The sequence below is a fragment of the Astyanax mexicanus genome, chromosome 24 (assembly GCF_023375975.1).
Source record: "Astyanax mexicanus isolate ESR-SI-001 chromosome 24, AstMex3_surface, whole genome shotgun sequence".
In the NCBI taxonomy this organism is placed as follows: domain Eukaryota; kingdom Metazoa; phylum Chordata; class Actinopteri; order Characiformes; family Acestrorhamphidae; genus Astyanax; species Astyanax mexicanus.
In genome coordinates, this window is record NC_064431.1 from 25,241,531 (window position 1) to 25,264,125 (window position 22,595).

At 39.5% G+C, this 22,595-nt stretch overlaps 1 protein-coding gene across 3 annotated transcripts; it reads left to right on the top strand.

The window, feature by feature from the left end:
• Positions 1 to 688: 688 nt before the first annotated feature.
• On the top strand, positions 689 to 20,258 carry gata2a (GATA binding protein 2a). 3 transcript variants are annotated; one of them, XM_049471744.1, is made up of 6 exons: positions 689 to 819; positions 7,336 to 7,789; positions 9,581 to 10,185; positions 13,140 to 13,298; positions 17,550 to 17,675; positions 18,410 to 20,258. In XM_049471744.1, exons 2-6 carry the CDS (start codon positions 7,567 to 7,569, stop codon positions 18,704 to 18,706), a joined length of 1,410 nt encoding a protein of 469 aa, XP_049327701.1. In that variant the 5' UTR covers positions 689 to 819; positions 7,336 to 7,566; the 3' UTR covers positions 18,707 to 20,258. The 3 variants fall into 3 exon arrangements, with proteins under 3 accessions (XP_049327701.1, XP_049327700.1, XP_007228786.1); XM_049471743.1 differs by lacking the exon at positions 689 to 819 and adding an exon at positions 6,946 to 7,151; XM_007228724.4 differs by lacking the exon at positions 689 to 819 and adding an exon at positions 6,948 to 7,151 and having other exon boundaries at positions 9,581 to 10,186; positions 13,153 to 13,298.
• The last annotated feature ends 2,337 nt before the right edge of the window (positions 20,259 to 22,595 follow it).

Here is a 22,595-nt window from a genome sequence, read left to right on the forward strand (position 1 = left end):
TATATTTTTATTTATTCATGTTTGTTAACACATTATACATTTTAAATTCTTTATGTAAGCCCACACTTAATTCTGTTAAATAATTTCCACGTCTTAAAATAGAAGTCTGCCGGATTTCCAAATAATGCAAGAAGTTTTTAACCTTAGTTTTTTTTACTGAATAATAAACCTACAGTTTTATCTAAGTGTCTCATTTTGAAGTGTACTTATTTTGTAGTTTTTGAAATATAAAAAAAATATATGAAACTAAATTGTAACATGATTTATACCTAAAAAAAAACACTAGAAATGCATCTGCGAGAAAGGGCCTTGTGACTAAAGTCCACCATAGCTACACGAGACCCTCCATTTGATGATTTTGTTCTGTTCACAATAGTTAAATTGATTAAACGCTCAAAATGAGGTGTGATGCAACACTTGCGGTGCCAGTAACATCCCCACCACCCCTCCCTCACTGTACACGAGCTGGTTGGATGCGCATGTTGGCACTGTCCAGCAGCGGCGGTCAGTTACAGCGCCAACTGCGGGCACGAGCGAAGGAGGAGGTTTTGGTGGACGTGCCATAGAGCTGGAGAGCGAGGGGAGAGCGGGATTGGCTGACAGAGCAAGAGAGAGAGAGGAAGCGAGAGAGAGAGACAGAGAGGAAAAGAGAGAGAGAGGTGGGCTAAAGAGGCCACAGCACCCTTTTCCAAGTCTGCGGTCAGTGTGCAGCGCGCTTGTCTTGGCTACCGGACCTGCGCGCGCGCTCCTTCCTCCCAGGCTGACACGGACAGGGCGAGATTTCTTTGGACGAACCACCGCGAGACCGCGTGCACGCGGGTAAGAGCCGTTTTCTGAGTGTGTATTATGACATACAGGCAGAAGAAGGGTATCGAGCGCGCGTGCACACACACACAAACACTTTAACAATCTAATGCAAACACACACATGCATACACACACCGCGTGAGAGCTGGTTACCAGGGTGTCTGGCAGCGGAGCGTGTTTAGGGATAATGAGGATGTTCTCCTGCTTTCTTTCCTAATTAGGAGTTGCTTCATGCAAAGAGGAATTCTAATATTCCCGCAAATACAAAACACGATTTTACGTGGATTGCAAAAATAATTTAGACATGATTTGCATTGGCTATAATAACAATAATAATAATAATAATAATAATAATAATAATAATAATAATAATAATAATAATAATAATAATAATAATAATAAACATTATTATCCAATATTATTCAAATAATGCGATTATATTTATTAATTCATTTGTGTCGTTCGAATCGTTCTTCTTTTCTCTGTTTAACACCATTAGCTTCTAATATCTGTGGCACTTATTTGTTATATAAAGAATCAAGGCATGATTACGTTACTTCGGAAAACAGGATATTTTTATAAGGCACTGGTGTATTCTTTTCCAAAGGAATAATTATTGATGATACGTTTTTATTATGTTGCGCTTACGCTATCATTGTTAATAAACACACGGCATCTTATAAACACCCTGAAAACAGGAGTTTCCCTGCATTCTCGTAACAAAACCGAACAAATGTACAACATTAACCGGACTGCAGTAAAGGCACAGGGCCGTGACAACTCTGCATGCAAATACACGTGTTTGTTCGCTTTTGTGGTTTTATATTAATTCATAGTATTTGGTGGCGTGGTTATCAAACTTACATATATGCTAAAAACTAGTGTGTTTTTATTACTACCTATGGCTTTTATATAGGCCCTACTATTTTTATTAGACAAATAATACCCTTTTAGTTGAGTTTACATACATTTTACAATTTATGCAAAAATAATCTCAATTGTACATGTCTGTTTAAGATTCATGTGCTGGTATTTTTGCGTGTTATATATTATTGTGTTTACAGTGTTGGGGTCTTCAATGAATATAAGCCAAGGCACCTCGTTGCACGTGGTTATTTGACGCTGTGTACCGCTCTTTTACAGGTCCTACAATTGGTACTAGACAAATAACTCCTTTCCACTTGGGTTTATACGAAGATAGATAGATAGATAGATAGATAGATAGATAGATAGATAGATAGATAGATAGATAGATAGATAGATAGATAGATAGATAGATAGATAGATAGATTATATAAGCGAAACTTATTTAAATGTACAACCTTCATGTTTACACTTCACCTGGGCATGAATAATCCAGCAGTGTTTTTGCTGTGTTTGGATGCCATAGCAGTGTTCAGCTTTAACCTGCAAGCTGCCTCCACGAAGAGCAGCACGAGCCGGCCAAAAAGCTGTCAAAGTGGGTGTGGGTTCTCCCCCTGTCATCACCGTGCAGATTTATGAGTGCTGCTGGGATCAACTGCTGATAAAGAAGTCACACTTCTGACTGCAAGGAAAACTTTCAAGTGCCTTTAAAGCCATATACACATCCCGTCAATATAATCACGTGTCCATTTCGGAAGGCTGAACTCGTGAGCGTACATTGAGGTGGAAAAAAAGACCCAGGAGAAGAGGGTGCTGTAGCTAGTTGACTTTGCTGGGCCTGGCCTCCAGTGCCCTGCTACGATCTAATTACCCGTGAGTAAAGGACAATGCTGCTTCAGCCTGCTCTGTGTCATCCCCCACCGATCCAAGTCTGCTTATCTTCACAAACCCTTCTGTGGCAACCTCCAAACGCCTCCACCCCCACAATCCCCCTCGGTTTGGCCCATAGAGAGGCAAACCTATTTGAGGGCACCTGTTAATTATAGGGACGATTGCCCTCCATCTTCCACTAATATAAGCAATAAGGAGGCAGGATGGTGCAATGGATGGGGAGAGCCTCCAGTGGTTTATGTGACAGCACCGAGGGTTACACTCTTAAAAATAAAGGTGTTAGGAAAGGATTCCTGGCTGATGCCATAAACAACATATTTGGTTTTGTAAAGGTCAATAACTATTTTTATAGAAGAATTGTGCGTGTGAATTTTAAGAGTTCTTTACACAGCTTTTGTATAAAAGCGGTTCTTCCTATAATCATTTTCTTTTTGTGTATTTGTGTTCCATTTTATGCATATCGGCCTACTTTCAAGTGTGCTCTAGACGTTTAGCGTAATGTTACCCAAATGTTTCCAAAGTTTGTGTGGTTAATTTTGCGAAATTCAAAATCCAAGTATTTATTGTTTATTGTCAGTTAAACCAGCTCATCATTGACATTGAATAATTACATTGCATATAGACTAACAACAAATCCCATGTTTTTTATTCTAGTTTGACAGATAAAGCAAATTGTCAGTGCACCCGCAGAAAAAGCGGGGCAAATGTAGTGGGTTTGGTTTTTGAACCCCTATTAGCTAAGATTACCATGGTATAGTAGCTTTAGCTGTATCATATGGAGTGTCTTTTAAACTTTAAGAAGTTTCTCCACTCTCACTCATAAAAAAACTAAATTGAAATGCTTTTTAAAGAAGTGTTACTCTGCAGAGATCTTCAGAGTTCCTCTATGGTGCTGCTTGGGAGAAGCCTGTATTAGAAGACACAGAAGGCCCAGTCTTATATATATATATTTTTAACTGCAGCAAACGACCACGTTGACAGATACACCACTTCAAGTGCATCAGTCTCACTGAGGATTTCAGAGATTAGTGCCCCACACTTCGGGCCCTGCTTGATTACCACAGGCATTTAACAGAGACCTGCTTCAAAGAAGCCTGCTGGGAGAATTGCCTTATACTAAAGAGAGCCATTATCAACACAGCTTGTGGAAAAGTTCAGGCAGGCTTAGCTAAGGTGGAGAAACCATGGCCCTGAACTTGTGGCCACATTAACAGCTTCTATACAAACTTGTTACTAAGGTGTTATTATTGTTATTGAGCTTTAATAAGTCCATAATTACTGTAATTTCATAACCACTAGTTTCTGACACTCGCTGCCACAGTCATAGTGCTGTCATGAAAGCATAATTTGTCGAATATAGTCTGACAGATATTTTATTTTCTCAAAACAAAAAAAACAACTTCAAAACGGCGAATTTACACGGTGCGAAAAAAAAACTGTTATTGGAAGTCCGATGCTGTCACTTAAAAACTTGCATCTCTATATTTTTTTAGGTTTATTACATTTTGATCAAGCATAATCTGAATCAGACAGTTGATCTTTACGTTAAATTGTTTTGATTAGGGCAAGTACAAGTTACAGATTGATTTAGAATTTTCTTTTATGGTATAACTATATCAAAACCGACTAGGCATATAACTTAATGAATGATATAAACAATATAGGGATGCAGTGTGTAAATTAAGTGTGTCCTGCCCTCGTGCACCTAAAGTCTTTCTCGCATACCTTAAGAACTCCCTCCCGCCCTCCCGCTTCTCCTTTCTATTCCTTTGCTCTTGTACAGTGACGTCAAGCGGCGGCGTCAGCTAGGCGGCCGGTCTGGTCTGGGAGCTCGTGCCGCTTATTGCCTTTAAATCACGTTCTAAATCACGTTTCTTTTATGTTTTCTTTTTGTTTTCTTTTTTGTCTGTATTTCTTTTTAGAAAATAAATAAGGCACATCACTACCGTTTTATGCACAAAAATCACAATCATCAAATGTGTATGAAGGAAGCAAATGAAAATACAATGCGTGAACACAGATCATATCTTCGTTGCAAACTAATACAATATCAGTGAACCAACGCTGCAGACTTTTCCTGAATCACCAGTACAGACCCACTCAGGTGATACTATTTACATCCTAATGGCATTCCAAGAGCCTGGAATGTCAAGCTAAAGGGCTCCTCCATGGTGGCAGTGGAGTGAAATGAATAATTAATACACACAAATCGCTGGTACACGGTGTCAGAGCCCGCGGGGCTGCGTTGAGGTGTGAATCCGCAGCTGAGGAGTGGCGCTGCTGGCCTGCAGGGCTTACCTGAGGACAGGTGAGCAGCTCTAAGTCAGCACTGAAAGCACTGAACTGAATAATTGCATTAATTAAAGTGAGCCATAAAACGTTACATTCAGGGCTATGCCACAAGGGTGTGGCCGTGGAATTGCGATAGGCTACTGAAAAATAAAAAACCGTGTGAAGTAAAAGGCATTTACGTTAAGTAAACGGTAAATGTGAAATACATTACAAATATCTCAAATAATTAAATATACAATAAAATAAATTGTGTTATAAATGAATAAATAAATGAATGACCACATTCACAATTAATCTACAGACAAATATACACAGATTAATTCAACAATTAATATTTAAAATAAATATAAATAAAATAATACGTTTAAATACATTTAAATATGGAATAAATGTGAAATAAATATCGTAACGCTTTACTTTTAGACCTATGAGCGCAATACTTTAGTCTATTAAAGCTCGCTTACACCGGCTTGGCGGCTCGAGCTACTCCCAGCTTTTATCTTTGTACTTATCAACCTAATTGGCGACGCTGTGTCTTCATGCCCCGCATGATTCAGCGCGCGAGAGACATGCCAACCGAGCGAGACTTAACGAAGCCTTTGCTAATGGTCCGCGCTTTGGCTCTGCTCGGCCAAAAACCCGCGACCTGTCGGCACCAGCGCGAGGGCGACGTACACACACCGTCCATTAATATGTAAAGGGTCGTTTGATCGCCCAAGATCGCCCGCAAAAGAAGCCCCAATGTTTTCAAAAGAGGAGTGTCGTGACTGCTAATTAAAAACAATTAGGCGCGCGCCACACCGGCCCCCTGCTTTTACAGACCATAAAGCTCCACTCCTCCCCACTTAATGCACGAGCTGGGGAGGCTGTGGGTTTGTTTGCTTAACACCCGCGTGCGAAAAACAACCTTTAAAAGTTTGTTGTTTTAGGCGTATGCTAATGATCAGTGATCAGGGCAGATGAGTGTTTTACTGCCGTAACAAAAAAAAATGTAGCATTGGCACATCTATCTATCTATCTATCTATCTATCTATCTATCTATCTATCTATCTATCTATCTATCTATCTATCTATCTATCTATTTTTATATAAATACATCGTTAAATAAAATAGCTATTAGAGTTGTAATAGAAAGTTTAAATAGCGTGTGAAGCGTTAAAATTTAAAATGTATAATTTGCAGATTCGGTATTTAGTATATTATTTAAACCCACTCAATATATTTAAAAACTATATCATAAATATGCATACATTCTATAATTGCAAGTAAAATAAAGAATGCATTATGTGCATTAAAGTTGTTGATATGGGTAAAATGCTTGAAAGGATAAAGTAATTTTCCATTTTGTCTGTTTTTTTTTTAGTTTATTCAGTAAACGTCACTTGAGATACTCAATTTAATGATTACAAAAAAAAGGTGAACAAGCAGTACCTACTGGCTTACAATGATTAAACCTAGCTTATATGTGTAATTATTTAATGGTTAATAGTTTCTGTGTCATAAATCTAGCAGAGTGCTCCATTAGCAAGGGATAATTCAGGGTAAAAAATACAGTGAAAATGTATAAATCAATCTGTTATGGAAAGCGAGAAAAGAGAAAGAGAGAGAGAGAGACGTTATCAACCTTGAGCGCCAAGCTGTAAGAAAGCTAGAAGATCTCAATAAAACTGCCCCCTCTGATTGATGTATCTCTCCCTCATTCTCTCTCTCTTTTTCTCTTGCTTTCTTTCACCCTCTCTATCTGTCTCTCTCGACCTGAGCCAATAGCGACGCGCGCCGCCCCTCATTGGTTAGCGCGGAGAAGGTCACACCAACAGCGACGTTATTTATTTCATCCCAGCGTTTGTTTTGTTTTTTCACTCCCCACTCGTTTTCCTACAAGCCCCGCCCGTTTCGCGTTGGGATTAGCCCACAGCTCATCCTTGCCGCTTTGGTTGCTTTACGCATTTAAATGGTTAGCCAATCACAACGTATGGGGGGCGGGGCTTCGATGCTTCATAGCGTTGCTGAGTGCGCAGAGTACGGAAAACGGGTGTGAATTAAAAACGTCACTGCCTGCCTGTAGCTCCGCCCCCTCGCCCGCGTCATATGGAATGCACTGGCGCCAGTTCAGACAGAGCAGAGAGGCGCAGCTCATTAAACACGCAGCGCTCGGCTCGACTCGGCAGCAGAAAAAAAGACTCAAGACTTGTTTTAACTCAGATCATCAGAGCATCAGACTAGACTGGGTCTAGCAATATGTCAACAGGATTAACTTTCTCTACATCGGACTAAGGGAGGAGCGGAAAGCAGTAAACTGTAAGTTCGGGGTTTGTTTGGACAGGGGATCTTTGCCTGTAGTCATCTTACTGGAGTTGAGATGTATAATTTAAATTACTATAAATATTAAAACCCTAAATCGATCAATCGAGTCGATTTGATGTGTCTGTTAAACCACTCTGTTTGTTTAAAATGTAAAGCAATGCTTTGTTTTATTTTGTAGCAAAACAAGAAGGACTCCAACTCAACAAGAAGTGCGCAGAAAGTGAAGAGGACGCTGTCAACCTCTGCATCTTATTTGGTCTTCGCACCAAAGCCAAAGAAGGCCTGATCTTCAACTTCAACTGTTTTTGGAACTATAAATGATCCCAGTTCTCAGAGAGTGAGCAAGAACATTTAAAAGTACATTTTTATTTTTTGAACCCCACCACAAAAAAACATCCTCTCCAGAGACATGGAGGTGGCTGACCAGTCCCGATGGATGGCGCATCACCATGCCGTGCTAAACGGTCAGCACCCGGACTCTCACCATCACGGCCTCGCTCACAACTACATGGAGCCTATGGCGCCGCTCTTGCCCCCGGACGAAGTGGACGTGTTTTTAAACCATTTGGACTCGCAAGGCAACCCGTACTACCCTAACTCCAGGGCCAGGGTGTCCTACAGCCAAGCGCACGGTAAGAGAGCGGTTGTGCACATGTGGAAAATTAAATGTATGCTCATGATACATAATCATCAATTCTCTAATTAAATAAAGGTTTCATAAAGAACCGTTTTTTTAAAGAGCTGTAAATGCGAAGAACCTTTATATTAATTTATAAACCATTTTACAATTACAGTGTACTGAACAGTATGTTATAAAAATGATTGATAAAAAATATTTATTATTATTATTTTCATAACGCATAATTAACAGAACACTATGAACACTATTTTAGTGCACAGTTTAGCAATAATGGACCGCTATTTAATGTTTTTGAGATCGGGTTTGTTTTTCTTCAAGAAAGGAGGTCAGAAAGCAAGATGAGGCTCCGCAAACAAACATCACCCCGGTCACTACATGTCTGTAGGCTTTGCGAAAAAAAATATTTGACGTTTGTCGTTTAAAAAAATCCCAGCGTGATTATAACATAAAATTTATGTTATTTATTCTTGTGAGCCCCTTTTGCATGGGCAAACTGTTCCAACCAAAGTTTTTAAATAAAGGTTTAATTACTGTGGTTTAGCCTAATTTAAAAATGTAGGCCTTTATTTGGCGTTGGATTCAGTATGCTGCCGTTGGAATACAAAATGTATTTTAATTTAAAATTTAGAAAGGAATTTCTCAAAATTCGAAATAGATTAAATTAGGAGCTTTGCTTTGAAACCATACATTTAAATAAAATAAAATAAATAAAAAATATTAGGTTGTTATTTAAGGGGGTTCTCTCTCATGCACTTAAAACGTGTTGACACGTAATTACACATGCAAAAAATCTGTCCAGTAAATGGGACAAAGAGGAAAGGGAAGTTCATGTCACTTGTCCCCCCTCTGTTTTGGGCTGGGAGAGCGAGAGATAAAGAGAGAGAGTGAGAGAGAGCAAGGCACTTCCCGGATACAAAATCCAAACGAAAAAAATCACTGGACAACCGCGCTTAGTTCTTCTTCTGGAAGTTAATGAAGAAGAGGTCCTGTTTGTGGCCTGTTGATTTTTAAATGTAAAGGTTATATATACTGAGGTTAGTTATAGTTTATATCTGTAAATATATTCAGTCCTTTGGGAAACAGTACTATCTCAACTCGAGAAGAAGGACTTACCAAGGCGTTGGCTTGACGGTTGGCGAAATTCTATGCTGGATTAATTTGCTGTACATGTAATCTGTAAAAAGTTCCATAAGTGGGAAGGCAGTTTAGGTTTGAACTCAATGTCGAGTGTGTTTTTTCTGGAAGTGAATCAACAGGTAGGAACAGAGTTTGTGGATGTACCGTTTGAAATATACTCTTTTCTTTTCGTTTCTGATCTTAATCTGTCAAATCTTTATAGTCTAAAATCGATTAAAATCTTATCTTTCTAATCTGATACCTTTACATCTAATCTGAAACTATTGCATTGTAATGATTAGTATTCGATGCATTCTTTCCATCTTGATGTCGGATTGATCCTGTTATACCGCATTCTTATTAAACGTTCTTAAATATGTTTTGTTCTTTTTCTAGTTTGAAATGTGTACTTTCCAGAGTTTACTAAGTTGAAAAGAATTTATTTTTTAATGTGTTAGATTAAAAAGAAAATTCTAAATGCAGATCCTAAATATTGAATACTGTCACTTTGCATTTTTACCCAAATGCTTTGAATAATATTGCATCAATTCTTATCTTTTTTCACAATCATATATTAGTTTTAATTAGTTATATTTACTTTTAACGATTGTGTTTTAGCCTTAAAATGTGTTATAACAGTGTCTGTCCCCCTCATCCCCCCTCACAGCTCGTCTCGCGGGCAGTCCGGTCTGCCGGCCGCACCTCATCCACAGCCCGGGTCTGTCGTGGCTAGACACCGGCAAGGCGGCTCTTTCCGCAGCTCACCACCACAACGCCTGGGCGGTCAGTCCATTCGCCAAAGCCGGCCTGCACGCGGCTAGTGCGGGCTACCCGTGCAGCAGCGCCGGTGGCGGAGGCTCGAGCTCCAGCTCTGGTTCAGTCACGAGCCCTGTTCCGGTGTCCGCGCCTGCGAGCCACGCGAGCCCGCACCCGCTCTACAACTTCCCGCCCACCCCGCCCAAAGACGCGTCCCCTGACCCAGGACCCTCTTCACCCACCGCCTCCGCCACCAGGATGGACGAAAAGGAAGCCGTGAAGTATCAAGTGGCGCTGACCGACGGTATGAAGATGGAGGGCTGCAGTCCACTGCGCACCGGCCTGGGCATGGGCGCCCCAGCGCCCTCCGCCCATCACCCAATCCCCACATATCCCGCGTACTCCCTGCCCGCCCCACACGACTACGGTGCGAGTCTCTTCCACCCGGGCAGCCTGCTTGGAGGCTCCCCGTCAAGTTTCACGCCAAAATGCAAGAGCAAGACCCGCTCGAGCTCAGGTGAGGCTCCTTGTGCATTTTTTAATGATCAGTTATTATATCAAGTGAATAACACAATAAATATAGGTAAAGCAACATAATAATTGATATATAATGCATTGGGTGCTTTGCAATACCCATACAAATATATACCCATAAAAATATAAATATAATGTCTGACATCCCAACCTGCAAGCTAGAAATGTGTACAATCAGCCTTAATTTGCTTCCCATTTTCCATTTTTGTCAAGAAAGGCTTCTCTGACATAATGGCCTACTTAAAACACCAGGGCTGCCTTCGTGTTTGTTATTTATACTGGTTAGATAAATTAGAGAGACAAGTCGTTCCTCCATCTCCCTCCTTTTTCTGTCCTCCATCAGGATGGTTCTCCAGCAGGTCCCACCAAAACGAGTCCCTAATAAAAAGGCCATTCACTGAGAAAAATATACTAACAAACATAAACAAAGTAAACGGTGTTAGTAATGCTGTGTCAGGTGTGTTTAGACGATTAGACAAAAAACACTATCAAATAGACACTACATTACACAGATTATATATTAAACTAATTTGCGACTAGTTTGAATATAATAAAATAGGCGCCAATTTTACAGATCTTTTTATATTAACATTCGGTCAGATCAACCACATTCAACTTAAGCTTAACATAAACAAGCCAAGTGTTTCTTTTTGAATTATTAAGAGGCGTGACACTTGCTTTCGTTTTGCACAGTTTTGTGCGCTTGTTTTCGTCTGCACTGGAGCTCCGTTGCGTTTTTATTCCTGAAGGAGTCACGACGCGCTGGCTCCTGCCATATCCTGTACACCAAATCACACCCTTCTAACCCCCCTCCACCCCATCCCCCTACACTAACAAAGCTCCACAGGGACACGCCGTCCCGGACCACAGCAGCCTAGGTTTTTTTTTTTTTTTTTTAAACTAGAACTCTGAGGACTAACCTTTATACACATTTAAGCCCGTTTATGATCTGTAGTGATGGGGGATGCGATTTAAATATCAGAAAAAATAACATCATTATTATTGTAATTTAACAGTGCAGAACAATTATTTAAAAATATAACCTTACTGTAATGTTTTTTGTAGATATTGTTGTTGCTATTATTTTATGTTCATCCATGGACAAACAACACTCTTAAAATTGCTTTAATAGTTTATTTGAGTGATGCCATAGAAAAACTACTTTAGCAACCTTTACATCAAGTGTAGGTTCTTTAGTGCTTTAAAAGTTCTCACTCTCTTTTATACGCCTCTGTTACAAACATAGATTGAATCATCTTAATTTTAAAGAATGATAGTTAGTCATATAATAATGAAGATAAAATAAAATGATAATCAGTGATAATCAGTGCCAATGAAGTTGGAAGTACTAAAATTGCCTCGTTTTTGCCATGAAAGTCCAGTAGAAACGAAGCTGAAACCCCCCTTGAAAAAGCTTGATTTCAGGCATTGTGTGCTGTTGAGCTGAACACTGGCACTGATCACAACAGTGAGAGCAGCACAGCAGCCTGTCATCCTTACAAAGAGACATATGTAATCATCATTAAACGCTGACAATCCTATAATCTCTACCTCTTGGCAAGAGTGCCCTGTATTCAGCTTGAATGCAGAATTAGGTTCAGCAAACAAGCTTCACAACCTTTGCAAGCCTTCAAAGGGGAGTCTATGAAAACTGTTATTCCTATCTTTTCTAATGCTATAGGGTCATGTGCAAATAAGACGCTAACAATACAAAGTTTCAGAGTCTAGAAGAAGGTAATGTATCTATTATATACAATCACTATTGTAGGATTAGCTTCTTCTGGGTTCAGTCTTGTTGAAAGCTGCCTGGTGCAAAAGGACACTGTAACACTGAATTCAACACTGGTGACTTTGCACACTTCGGTGAAACCAAACCGTTCTGCTTTCCAAGTCATGTCAAGGGGTCAGCATTTGTGTGGGCATCTTGAACAACCTCTCCTACTGCTGTTGCCTGAGGCTCAGGGCCCAACCCTGCGGCCCCATGGCTTCAACACCTCGTAGCCACATTGTCCTCGCTCTCCCAGAAACACAGAGTAGTTGAAACATGCCGAAACCACTCCAGTCTGTTGCTCCACTGGAATAGTGACAGAGAACAAGGGAGGCGGCATGAGTGAATTACTAAACATCACACACTTCCACAGGAGCACCTCCATTGTCCAGGGCGGATTCCTTTCTCTGGCCTGGGTGGGACAGGTAGTTCTTCACATTAGAATGGGAATAATGGAGAGATGCTCTAGGGAGAGATGAGAGGTGAGAGCAGAGGAAGGTATGAAATGAATATGAATCTTCAGGAGCTTCATCTAAATTTGGACATCTAAATTTCACAAACACCGTTGTTCAACCAATATATGCATGTAGAATAAAGGCATGTAGAAACTGGTGGAAGATTTTTACATAAATGTGACTCAAGGGTCAAAATCAAACATTAGAGGTTTGTTGACATGTTGTTGAAGCAGAGTTTGAATATGTCTATGTTGATAAATTCAATGCTAAATTATGCAACGCTGATTCCTAATGGGCTCCTTGGGGTTTGGACATACCCTTGATGCCTCTCTGCAATGCTCTGGAGGATTATTTTACATGCAGGTGTCTGTGTCCGTGATGATCTTACTGGGGGTATGTGACAGGACTGGGACCAGTCAAGCAAGGATGTCTATTGTTCTAGTCATTCTTTGACAGAGATATTTTATATCATGAGGAATATCTTAATGTGCTGCCAATGGGAGGGGTCAGATTACATATATCGGCTAATTAGCTTGGCTGGTTTTCCTGACCAGATTGCTTCACGTTGGCTTGTAGGCGCATGTAGACTAGGCTACAGTAGTACTGCAACAAAACAAAAAAAAAACTATTCATGTAGATGCTTTACTTGACTTAACTGATGAAATATGAACTTCTTAATTATATAAAATTTGTCTTTGATTTTTCCCCCACCTGAATTCTACACAGAGGGGCGTGAGTGTGTGAACTGCGGAGCTACCTCCACTCCTCTCTGGAGGAGAGATGGAACTGGCCACTACCTCTGCAATGCCTGCGGCCTCTACCACAAAATGAACGGTCAGAACCGGCCACTCATCAAGCCCAAACGCAGATTGGTGAGTAGATATTTTAACCCGTAACCTCTGTCATACGCACACATACACACATACACACGTGAGAACGAGGGCTAAATAGAAGCCCAGAGCAGAGAGAATAAGCACAATTCCAGGAAAGTTATATTTTCCCTATGATCTTCCTGGAATTGTTTGTCGCCCTCACCCTCCGGTGATCCCCTACACTGCCTGTTACAATCCTGCTACTATTGCTATTGTTACTGCTATCATTATTGCTGCTAGTCCTGATACTGTCACTGATACCAATGCCCACGCTGACTTAATTAGCACTACGGCACGTTGACTGGACAGCTGCACACACTGACCCTTCACAGTGATGACCACACGCCTTGTCCTACACCAGTCCGATCCCTTGGAGACCCACGGTTCTCCAGTTAGCCGTTACGCAGCACGGCATTGTCTTTGAGAAACATGTCAGAAAACTTCCTCGCATTTAGGCAGAATTTTGTGATGATTTGCTTTAGTGTTTTCTAAGTTTAGTCCAAGGAACCCGTGGCCTATTAATGAGACAATGGCCAACAGTTTAATAGAACTACAGTGCTAGAAATAAACAAATTACCTCATCATCATCAGTTGTTTTTGGGTGTCCTGTGCCATTCCAGCAAGTGTATCTTGCTCACTGTTTAAGACCTAATGGGGAAAACCAGAAACAAGCCTCATGTTAAATGTTGGAAAAAAGTCTCTCAAACTTTTTAAATAATAAAATCTAAAGCAAAGGAAACATCTGAATTTTAGAGTAACTTATAAAGCAGGATTCATTAACACTGGATTCATTTAAACAGCAAAATCATAAATATGCCTGTACATAGCAACTTAAAATAATAATAATAATAATAATTTTACAGTTTTGGGTGTTGTTAAACAGCAATAGTTCGTTTTCCTTTTTTATGTTTTATATTTTTCTTTCTTTCAACCAGTAAAGGATCAATGAAACACATTTATTAAATTATAAATTACTTATACTAAAACTCTGTACGGCAGATACTTGACAGGGCTGTGTTCACAATATAACAGAGACTTTCTGTAGAATGGTGGCTCCCTATAGAGGCTTTGTTTCTAAATTTTACAGAGGATTGAGACTTTATAGTGACTGTACAGGATAGAGGCTCATTAGGACAGTGACTATATAGGACAGGGACATGCTATAGCATAGTCGCTGTCTATAGTACAATAACTTTTTATATAATATAATTTTTTATAAGACACAGACAGGGATTTCCAATAGGATGCAGACTTTATAAGACTTTCTGTAAGGACACTGACTCTATTCAAAAACTTTCTAACTGGACATGGACTTTTGTAGTACTTTGAAGCTTCTACAATTCCTTGCCTCTTATGAGCACATAGACTTTATACTGAATATAGACTCTCTTTAGTATATATTGTAGACTCTATAGGCCAGAGGACTGTCTATGGGACAGGGACTATTTATTGTACAGAATCTTTTTGGAAGGCAGCTACTCTGCAGGACAGCGACTCTAGGACAGTGATTCTGCAAGACAGAGGCTTTTTATACACAGCTCTGAAATAGAAATACAAAAAAGCTCTTGTGCATGGGCTTGCACCCTTTGTCATTTGCAGTTGTTTTTCCCTACTTTGGACCTGAATGATCATGTTGTTCCTTCTTGAGGGTACATTTTCACGGTTTGTACTTTGGTGAACAAAAATGTACCCCAAAAACTTTTTTTAGAATAAATCTTCACTGTTCTTGTATGAGTCCTTTTACAGTCATTTCCAATTGCAGTCCGTGTTTAATTATTTAAGTGGACTGGGACATTATTATTATTATTATTATTATTATTATTATTATTATTATTATTATTATTATTATTATACTACACATAACACAATAATGGGTATCTTTTGGGAGCCAGCTTTGTGCCGTGCTCTCCAGATGAGAACTCCATAAGCTTTTCCATGCGGCGCAGGGCGCAGCTTTGGGCTCGAGTGTTTTCAGAGCTCCGCGTTCAAAGGCCGTCCAGTTGTTTCCTATCCGGATATCTGCCCGCGCCCGATAAGGAAGCCAGGCTCCCCGGGTGCTTCCGTCTCCAACAAACCCCACTGCATTCTCTCTGAGCCCCGGCAGGACCGCGTCTCACACTCATACACACTCTCACATACACACACACGCATACACACACAAACACGCCTTTACTGCAAAGCGATTAGCGCAAAACACACACCACACCGCAGCGCAGCGGCAGCACCAGCAGGACCGCTCTGTGTGTATACGTGTATGAGTGTGTATGTACGTGTGTGAGGGGCGGGGACGGCGCGAGGCATTTTGGAAAATAAATGGATTTATGCGCTCGCGGTCTTCTTGTTTGTGCGCGCACGGTTGGCACCGACCTCAGCATCGGAATGCGACTGTGCGGTATTTCATGTATTATTATTTAAATTATACGACGACTAAAACGTTCCATATAAATATATATATATATATATATATATATATATATATATATATATATATATATATATATATATATATATATATATATATATATATATATATTTCTGAACTCTTAAAACTTTATTGCAAATAAATGCTCTTAATGACAATACTTTTAAATTCAGAAAAGGTGATTCAGAAACTGAAGTGGTCTCTTAATTTTTTCCAGAGCTGTATAGGTTTAAAAAAGCCGTTATTTTTAGCATTTTTTCTCCGAGGCTATCCGTTCTGTCATTTTTTCTCCTTTTCTTCTTCTTGTATTTTTTTTAGCTTTTTTTCCTGAAGTTGTTCATCCTAATGCAGGATGAGGAGGCTACCAGAAGCGCTTATGTAAACCGTAAACGAACAGAGGACACGAAAGGCTCGTGGCTGCGGGGGGAATTGTATTGTACGCTTATAAATGTTTCTTATTATGTGTGAAAAATTGATGTGTAATGGACACAGAACCCCCCCAATCCCCCCAAACCGCACCCACATCAACTCTCTCTCTCCCTTTCTCTCTTTCTCTGTCTCACATACACACTCCCTCTCTCTTTCTTTCTCTCACTAAGCATCACCCTAAAACTCCAAAAACTTAACGCGCCCTCAACTACTCCATCAACAGCCAACAGCAGTGAAGCAGTTTGGTAAAACAGAGAGGCAGTTCGTTTGGCCAGGCGCAGCATCACCCAACATCCACCCCCCCCCCCCCTCCCCCCCCGCTCCGAACCCTTCATCATGGCACAAATTGGAAAATTAAATTAAGCTCGTATGAATGCACAGAATATATTCAGTTAGGCCGATCGAGGCTACTCCCTGGAAGCGACTTGGTGCGTTTGAACTCGCGCGCTCTTTCATCTGATTCGGGGACGGTGGGATGGTTTGGAAATGCTGTGTGCAGTGGAGTACACACAGCCATAATATTCGTCACCCCTAGCTCCTCCAGCAGATCTTTATCATGGACTGAAGTATTTAGCCCACAGTGCAGGAGGCCAGCAACTGGAGCAGCTTATAGCGAAGTATTAGACATTAGAATAAAACAATGTGAAACGGAGCAGGCCTGACTTCAATAGACATATTAGGAAAAGGTTCCCCAAATATATACATACAAGTCTTTGTGTTATACACAAAGTTATACACAGTGCGTTACTATACAAAATAACAGTGCTGTATAATAAATATGGGAACACCCAAACTCTACACAGCAAATTTGGCAGGCAAATTTAGTGTAAAAAAATATTTACTGTGTTAATCCAACGTGAATTTGTAAGGACGTACATGGAAAACACGACAAAAATGCTCTGTGTTTTACCCTTTCATTCTATAGTTTAGATCTTAGATTTAGCCTGCAATTATGCAGTACCCAAAATACCGCACGTTTTAAAAAAATCAGATTGTAAACATGTTACATATTTTTTGAGGTCTTCTGTATTTTTTTATAAACCAACTCACTTTCCCCACTTTTTCAATACAGTATTTTCCCAAACATTTTATTTACGTGATAGTTTAACTTACGTATTATTAATTTTTATTACATTTTTATTAAAGAAAACAGAAAAATCAGGATTACAAAGGCACAAGGTGTCTTTTTAAACATGGCAAAAACAACAATTGTTTTTCCAGACTTTTCCAAACATTTACAAACTTAGTAAACTGTGCTTAAAGTGTTTTAAACAAATCTCTGTCTATTTTATAAATTTATAACTGGTCCCGTTAAACAGTGTCCAATGTCTCAATAGGTTATATGAAGTGTCGTTTTTAAACGCGCCCACTTAACGTGTCTCGTGTCTGTCCTTTTGCAGTCTGCGGCGCGGCGCGCGGGCACCTGCTGTGCGAACTGTCAGACCACCACCACAACGCTGTGGAGGCGCAACGGCAACGGGGACCCGGTGTGTAACGCCTGCGGCCTATACTTCAAACTGCACAACGTAAGTAAAGTCCCAGTGGACGTTTTTTTTTAACTCTCTTAGGGGCAACGGTTGGGTGGGGAGGGGTATAAGCGGGCTTTTTGTGGGAGGTAAAGGGAGCCTGTGCCTGTCAGCCTGACCGTTTCTCCGTTCTCCGCCTTTTGACGGGACCAGCTTTGTCTGGGTGGGTGGGAGGCGTTACCCCCAGGAGAGCCCCTCCGGACGGACCTGCCACTCAGCGTCTTTCTGTCTTCAGCTTGGCTCACATTAGCTACTTTATCCTGGGAATAAATCATTGCTCGCCATTAATGGGACAAGCATGACGAGTTGCAACAAAGTGGCCACCCAAAAGAAAAGAGGGTGGACGTTTTTTACCAGTAGGCCTGGTCATGGCCGGATGGTGGTTCAACTATATAATGATATTCATGATCGAAATGCTCTGTTTTAAAAACATGAGCATCACAGCATGCAACTTAAATGGTTCTTTTTGTAATCCAATACAGCTCAGCCTCAAAGGAATTGATAAATAAAATTACACAGGCAATTAAATGAAAGCAGTAATTAAAAGCAGCTAATTTTCCAAAACAAGGGCGAAGTTAAAAAAAATGTCATATTTGAAATCTTAGATAGCATAGATGATCATCTCTTAAAAAAAAAAAAGTTTTGAGTGTCCTAAATTTTACCTTTAGGCATGGAAAGAAATGTGAACCTACTAAGCAACCATCTAACCTCTCTCACATTTTCTTGGTTTCTAGGTGAACAGACCACTGACCATGAAGAAAGAGGGCATCCAGACGCGCAACCGCAAAATGTCCAGCAAGTCCAAGCGCAGCAAACGGGCAGGCGAAGGCTTCGAGGAGCTGTCCAAGTGCATGCACGACAAAACATCACCCTTCTCCACCGGGGCCATGGCAGGCCACATGACCCACATGGGCCACCTGCCACCTTTCAGCCACGCAGGCCACATGCTGCCCACTCCAACTCCCATCCATCCCTCATTCGCTCACCCACATCATGCTGGCCGCTCACCTGTCTGGGCCGAGCCTCACTGAGGTCCCGTCCAGAGTAGTGCCATCTCAGATGCTCCTCACCTATTGCAGTGGTCACCAGCACAAATCATGGACATCTAACTTCTTGCAAGATTTATTTCCAAGCCTAATCCAGCATACTTGACTCAACTCTTGGTTGAGAGTAGGTTTAAAACTATTTTAGTGCACACGCCATCTCAGGAGCTGTTTTATAATAGTCAGTACTAAATCAAGGCACCACAATATGTAGGGATTTGATAAAGTATATTGTACCACTGTACTGTAGTGGAAAACATCTATAATATATCCTAGTTGATAAGGGATACCCATAATGTGCGGTCGCTTTCCAAGGAATGTCCCTATCGGTGCAGATAAATCAGATAACCTATGTCAAATTTAAGTACAAATCTATTCAAATGAATTTTTACCATGAATTTTGATCCATGCAAATTTATTCCAGACTGTGTTCCTGACTTTCCAGTGTTAGGAACACAAATTAGGAATCCATTCACAATAGGTTGTATATTTCCAGAAATCCCTGGCTATTTGAATCAGGTGAACAAGATTTGGTTTGAGAGTAAAACTTGCAAGAAGATATGTCCAGTAGATGTAGTTGGTGACCAAAGTGGGTGACCACTGGTCTTCACAAGTACGTCCACAGATCAGAGAGGCTGTATTGGGAGCTTATTCGCCATCACATCCTGGTTGAGCGCTACATAAGAAGAGGTGGTTACATTTTGTAACAGACGACCATAAAGAGACACTGTTCGTGTTGTTTTTTTGCCTAAGGCTGAAAGGCCGGAGTGTAAAGAGGACATGTTGCTTGTTTAAAAGCCCACCCCCACCCGCCATCCCTCACGGACACTGACTTAACAAGAGTGTGGAGTTTTGGGGAGGTAGGGGGGTGAGGGGGTTGGGGGCACCTGATGCTTTTAGCCTTTCTTTATTTTGTACTGAGTCACTTTGGTACTGCCCGGAAAGAGAGGATGTGTGTTATAGCCGAGTCACTGTGTAGGTGTGTGTGTGTATGAGTGTGTGTGTGTTGATGCCATCAGCCGCTGCCACTGGTAAAGGCTTGCATGGGCCTGGCTCTCGGACTCTTAAACCAGAGAAAAGAGAGAGCAAGAAAGAGAGAGAGTGAAAGTGAGAGAGGTAGAGAATATAGAAGGACTGCTTATTCTGTGCCGACATGCTGGGATATACACACTCCACGGACGTGACTGCCTCCAAACAGACTCTATGGACACGATTAGCAAGGAAAACAGATGTTTATAAAGCTTGATTGTTATTATCGTTATTATTATAATTGTTATTATGATAATTTATTTTCACACTTTATTTTTTTCTTTTGCTCTCCTCAAAACCATATGGGTATATTGTTATAATTATAAATATTATTTGATTATTCTTATCGAAAGAAAGAAATGATAAAAAACAAGACAAAAACGAAAAAAAAAAAATCGACAAAAAAAACAACAACACTGACTTATCTTAGCCAAGGCGATATTGCTGAACTGTACGTTTTTATCATTTTCCATTACACAAATAAAGCAAATAAAATTTTAATACTTAAAAATTCCTCACTTTTCTTTTTTTAATGGATTTAAAATGTGTTATTTAAAGACAAGTCATATTTCATGCCATTTATTTTCTTAAACAAGGTATCAACAAGGTTTAAATATTTGTATAAATTAATCATTAAAATGTGAGCTCCAATAATGAAAGAAGAAGTATTAGGACAATTTAAAAAACTGTTTAAAACAATTACATGGACAGTAAGTGTGTTTTTGCTCATGCAAACACATAACTTAATATAAAATAATGGTAAGCATAATTATAGTAAAAAATATATATGTTTTTCCAGATTTACAAGTTTTAAGTGATGTTTAACTTAAGAATATGTGTTGTATAAGTTTTTGTTCCTATCATAACTATCAATGCTGGCCTGTTAAATCTAATTTGTAAATAGGTGTCAATTAAAACTACACCTGTCCTAGAGATGCAGCAAAATAAAAAAAAATACCAAAATTAAACATATAGATGAAGGCCAATTAGTAAATACTGAACAACGAATTTTGCTATTTTTCCACCATTGCATAAACTTAAAAGCCTAAATGGTTAATTACAAAAAAACAATTTGTAAAGGCTGAAAGTGCTTTTTTTGCCACTTTCACCTGAATAATTTCTGTTGCCAAGTATTTTTGTTGCCTAATGTTCAGAAAATGTCCAAAACATCAGGCAGGTCTTGTGAGATGTTCTTAGTATGCAATGGTCAGTACCTAGCAAAAGAGCTCCAGATGACCAGCGACAAGGTGAAAGACACCCAAGACACAACAATACGAGTGAGGAGTGAAGACAAGCCAATTTAATGTTAATCCTATCCTAACTTATTTTTTACTTAATATGTTTTAGGTCATATTAATATAATGGCTGTAGGAGCACCTGTAATGAAGACCAAATGTGATACTGATCTGTACAAAAATACACTGTGACAAGATACTGTTCATCTTAGGAACTCTTTAGTCTGTATCCCAGACACTTTGGCATCCCAACCCGCAATACATTCACGAGGTCCCGTAACCACTGGCTTTACGGTTTCTGGACACACGTTTTGGTGGGCTATATTCAGACAGGACAATACCACATACTGCTGCCAATTATTTTTTTTTACCATTTACAAAAAGTCTCCTTTATAAAGTGTTTATAAATAGTTTAGAAATTAGGTTGTAAATACTGTAAATACTTTTATAAACATTAATACACACTTATTAAACATATTAACTGAAAGAACAACAGAGAAATAACTGTTTTCACATAATATAGAAAGTCAGTTTAGCCATTTAATGTTATTACAGTTAAATTAATAAACTTAATTAAAAATGATTGATGGAAAAGATAATGTAAGACAAGCATCTAGAGAGATCTGAGGTTTAACAGTAGAAATGAATGTAAAATTACTATTTGGTACATGACACAATAGTTATAACCTAATTAGAATTAGCATTCTGACCGTCAAACAACAGACTCCAAACACAGCGAACACTGAGAGTTCTTACACACTCATGCCCAGAGACAGACAGAGAAGAACAGAGAATTAAAACAGAATGGGACACTGAGGATATGTCCCGTTACGTAGGGATGAACATATATCACATTTATTGGCAGTGCAACAAAATGGATTTGACTATTAACAAAACTAGTGTGTAACAATATATGACATTTTGTGATTAATATTATTTGACACTATGTTACATTATATTACTATGTTACACTTTAGCTTTAGTGCCTGAGAAGTACTAATCCATAGTAAAACTGATGAAATTGAATTGGTGGGACCTCTTAAATATTTATCACACACCAATAAATCAGAGATGATAAATATATGACGATATAAATAAATCAGAAATTATCGCCAACACTAGAGTTTGCATGTAAACATTATGTCCTAGTGCTTTCTTTACAGGAAGACTGAGGCAAACAGCTGTTTACATTCACTGTCACTTTTTAACCCCTTAAAGTTTTCAAAAGAACGTATTACCTACTATTACTACTAAGGGAATAAACTGACAAGTAGATAGATACCGGGTAATTTGATTTTAAACAGGTTAATTAATAAATACGGGCCATTATAGTTTAAGTAGTTAAAGATAATGAATTTCAAACATAGTTACTGGATTATTTTAATAAAAAAACATAAATATATCAGCTTTTGAATCATGGCTATGCCTTACTGACTGTAACGGGGTGAATAGTATCTCTGTCCTTCTCATTTTGGGTCAAATACTGTGTAAAATGCTGAAATATTTACTTTTAAGTCCACATGTTTCTCTTCCTTGTCAACAAATGCACATGTACATCTGTCCATAAGAAGGATGGCATATCTGTATTTGTATTTACTGTAGTGGTGTAAAAA